This window comes from Alligator sinensis, unplaced genomic scaffold, assembly GCF_000455745.1.
Source record: "Alligator sinensis unplaced genomic scaffold, ASM45574v1 scaffold948_1, whole genome shotgun sequence".
NCBI classification, from domain to species: Eukaryota; Metazoa; Chordata; order Crocodylia; family Alligatoridae; genus Alligator; species Alligator sinensis.
This window is the reverse complement of record NW_005843093.1, coordinates 235,072-236,659: the sequence shown is the minus strand read 5'-3', so window position 1 is coordinate 236,659 and position 1,588 is coordinate 235,072. Positions and strand designations below refer to the sequence as shown.

The 1,588-nt window shown below is 69.0% G+C and overlaps 1 protein-coding gene across 1 annotated transcript in view; it reads right to left on the bottom strand.

Moving 5' to 3' along the window:
- Positions 1-1,588, bottom strand: part of APBB1 (amyloid beta precursor protein binding family B member 1) — a 5,604-nt gene that overhangs the window by 1,537 nt on the left and 2,479 nt on the right. The window contains exons 8-12 of the mRNA XM_025193723.1: positions 1,360-1,583; positions 1,042-1,126; positions 666-749; positions 474-586; positions 4-128 (exon numbers count right to left, since the gene is read on the bottom strand). Coding sequence (XP_025049508.1) covers positions 4-128; positions 474-586; positions 666-749; positions 1,042-1,126; positions 1,360-1,583 — 631 coding nt within the window. The remainder of the gene's footprint in view (positions 1-3; positions 129-473; positions 587-665; positions 750-1,041; positions 1,127-1,359; positions 1,584-1,588) is intronic.

Below are 1,588 nucleotides of genomic sequence, written 5' to 3'. Positions count from 1 at the left end.
CACCCCACCGAGTGGCAGCGGAAGTCGCCGGGGGCGCGGGCCATGATGAAGGCGAAGGAGCGCACATCACGCCCCACGCCCATGAAGGACAGGAAGCGCACGCGGCACTCGCACAGCACCGCCTCCGTCTGCTGGGACACGGCCATCAGGGGGGCCTGCTCCTGCCACCCCCCCAGCACCGCCCCCGTCTGCCAGGACACGGCCATCAGGGAGGCCCGCTCCCGCCACCCCCTGCCCACAACCACGGCCCCCGGCACTGCTTCTGTCTGCTGGGACCGCAGTGGCAGGAGGTCGTGCCCACGCACACTAGGGACCCCCACCGCTGCCCCATGCATGGGGCTGTGGGTCTAGGCTGACCCCGAGCCAGGTGCTAGGGCGCCATGCAGGCAGCAGGTGCGGATCCCAGCCCCAGGCTGGGCCTAGGGTAATGGGGGTCAAGAAGCACACCCCCACCCGCCCGGCACGGCGCTCACCTGCTCGTGGGTGATGGTGAGGGTGGCAGGGGCCACGCTGACGACCACGGGCGTCCAGTGCTCCTTGCTGCTGGCCAGCGCCGATTCCAGTGCCGTGTTGATCACGTCCATGCCTGCAGCACCAGCTCCCGTCAGGCCTCAGCTCCTGTCCTCGCCCCCGCCCACCACCCCCTCTGCCCAGCCGCTCCGTACCCACGGGCTTGGTGACGGGGACGCTGCCCAGGTAGCAGACTTGGAACCGCTGCACCAGGTCGCTCTTGGGCGCCGGAAACTCCACTGCAGGGACCAGAGCAAGAAGGGAGCTGCCGGGGGCCCTGCCTGCACCCGCACGGGGGGGCTGGGGTGCACAAGGGTGCATCCAGCCCTTTGGCTAGCACCTCCATCGACCATCCCACTGCCCTTGTACCATCCCAATGGCCAGCACCTCCACCTTCAAGGCCTTTGGCCAACTCTGGGCCCCACAGCCTGTCCCCCCTGGCTGACTCCAGAGCCCACAAGGCAGCCCCCGACCTCCCTTCCCGTTCCCCTGCCCACCCCCTCCGCTCCCCGGGGGCTGGGGACACCCCACCTTGGAAAGGGATCTCCACCATCTTGGAGTGATCCAGCGCCAGGCCGTTTGTCAGTGCCCGTGCACTGCGCCGCTCCACCATGATCTGGGGGCACAGGGAGCACGGGGGTCAGCCTGCTCCCTTCACCAGGATCCGTTCCCACCCGCCCCATACCCCGCGGGCATCTTCCCGGAGAGCCCTGGGGCACGAGCCCACCGCAGGCTGAGATGATGGGGCAGGGAGGTCTCCCCAGGAGGGTCTCAGCCTGGCACAGACCTCGTGCAGGCTGGTGGACGTGGGGTGGGGACCCCCGGGAGTGCGGGTCCCGGGAGGGTCACCTTGGCGCAGATCTCGTGCAGGCTGGTGGCGATGTTCTTGGCCGGGGCCTCGCACCGAAACACGTGGCACTTCAGCATCTGGGTCAGCTGGTCCCGGGCCACGTAGGCAAAGTCCCTGGGGGCGGAGGGAGAGAAGTGGGGAACGGCTGTCAGAGCCGCTGTGTCCCTGGGGCATTGGCCTGTGGGCAGTCTGGGGACAGTCCAGGGACACCTGAATGACCTTGCTGAC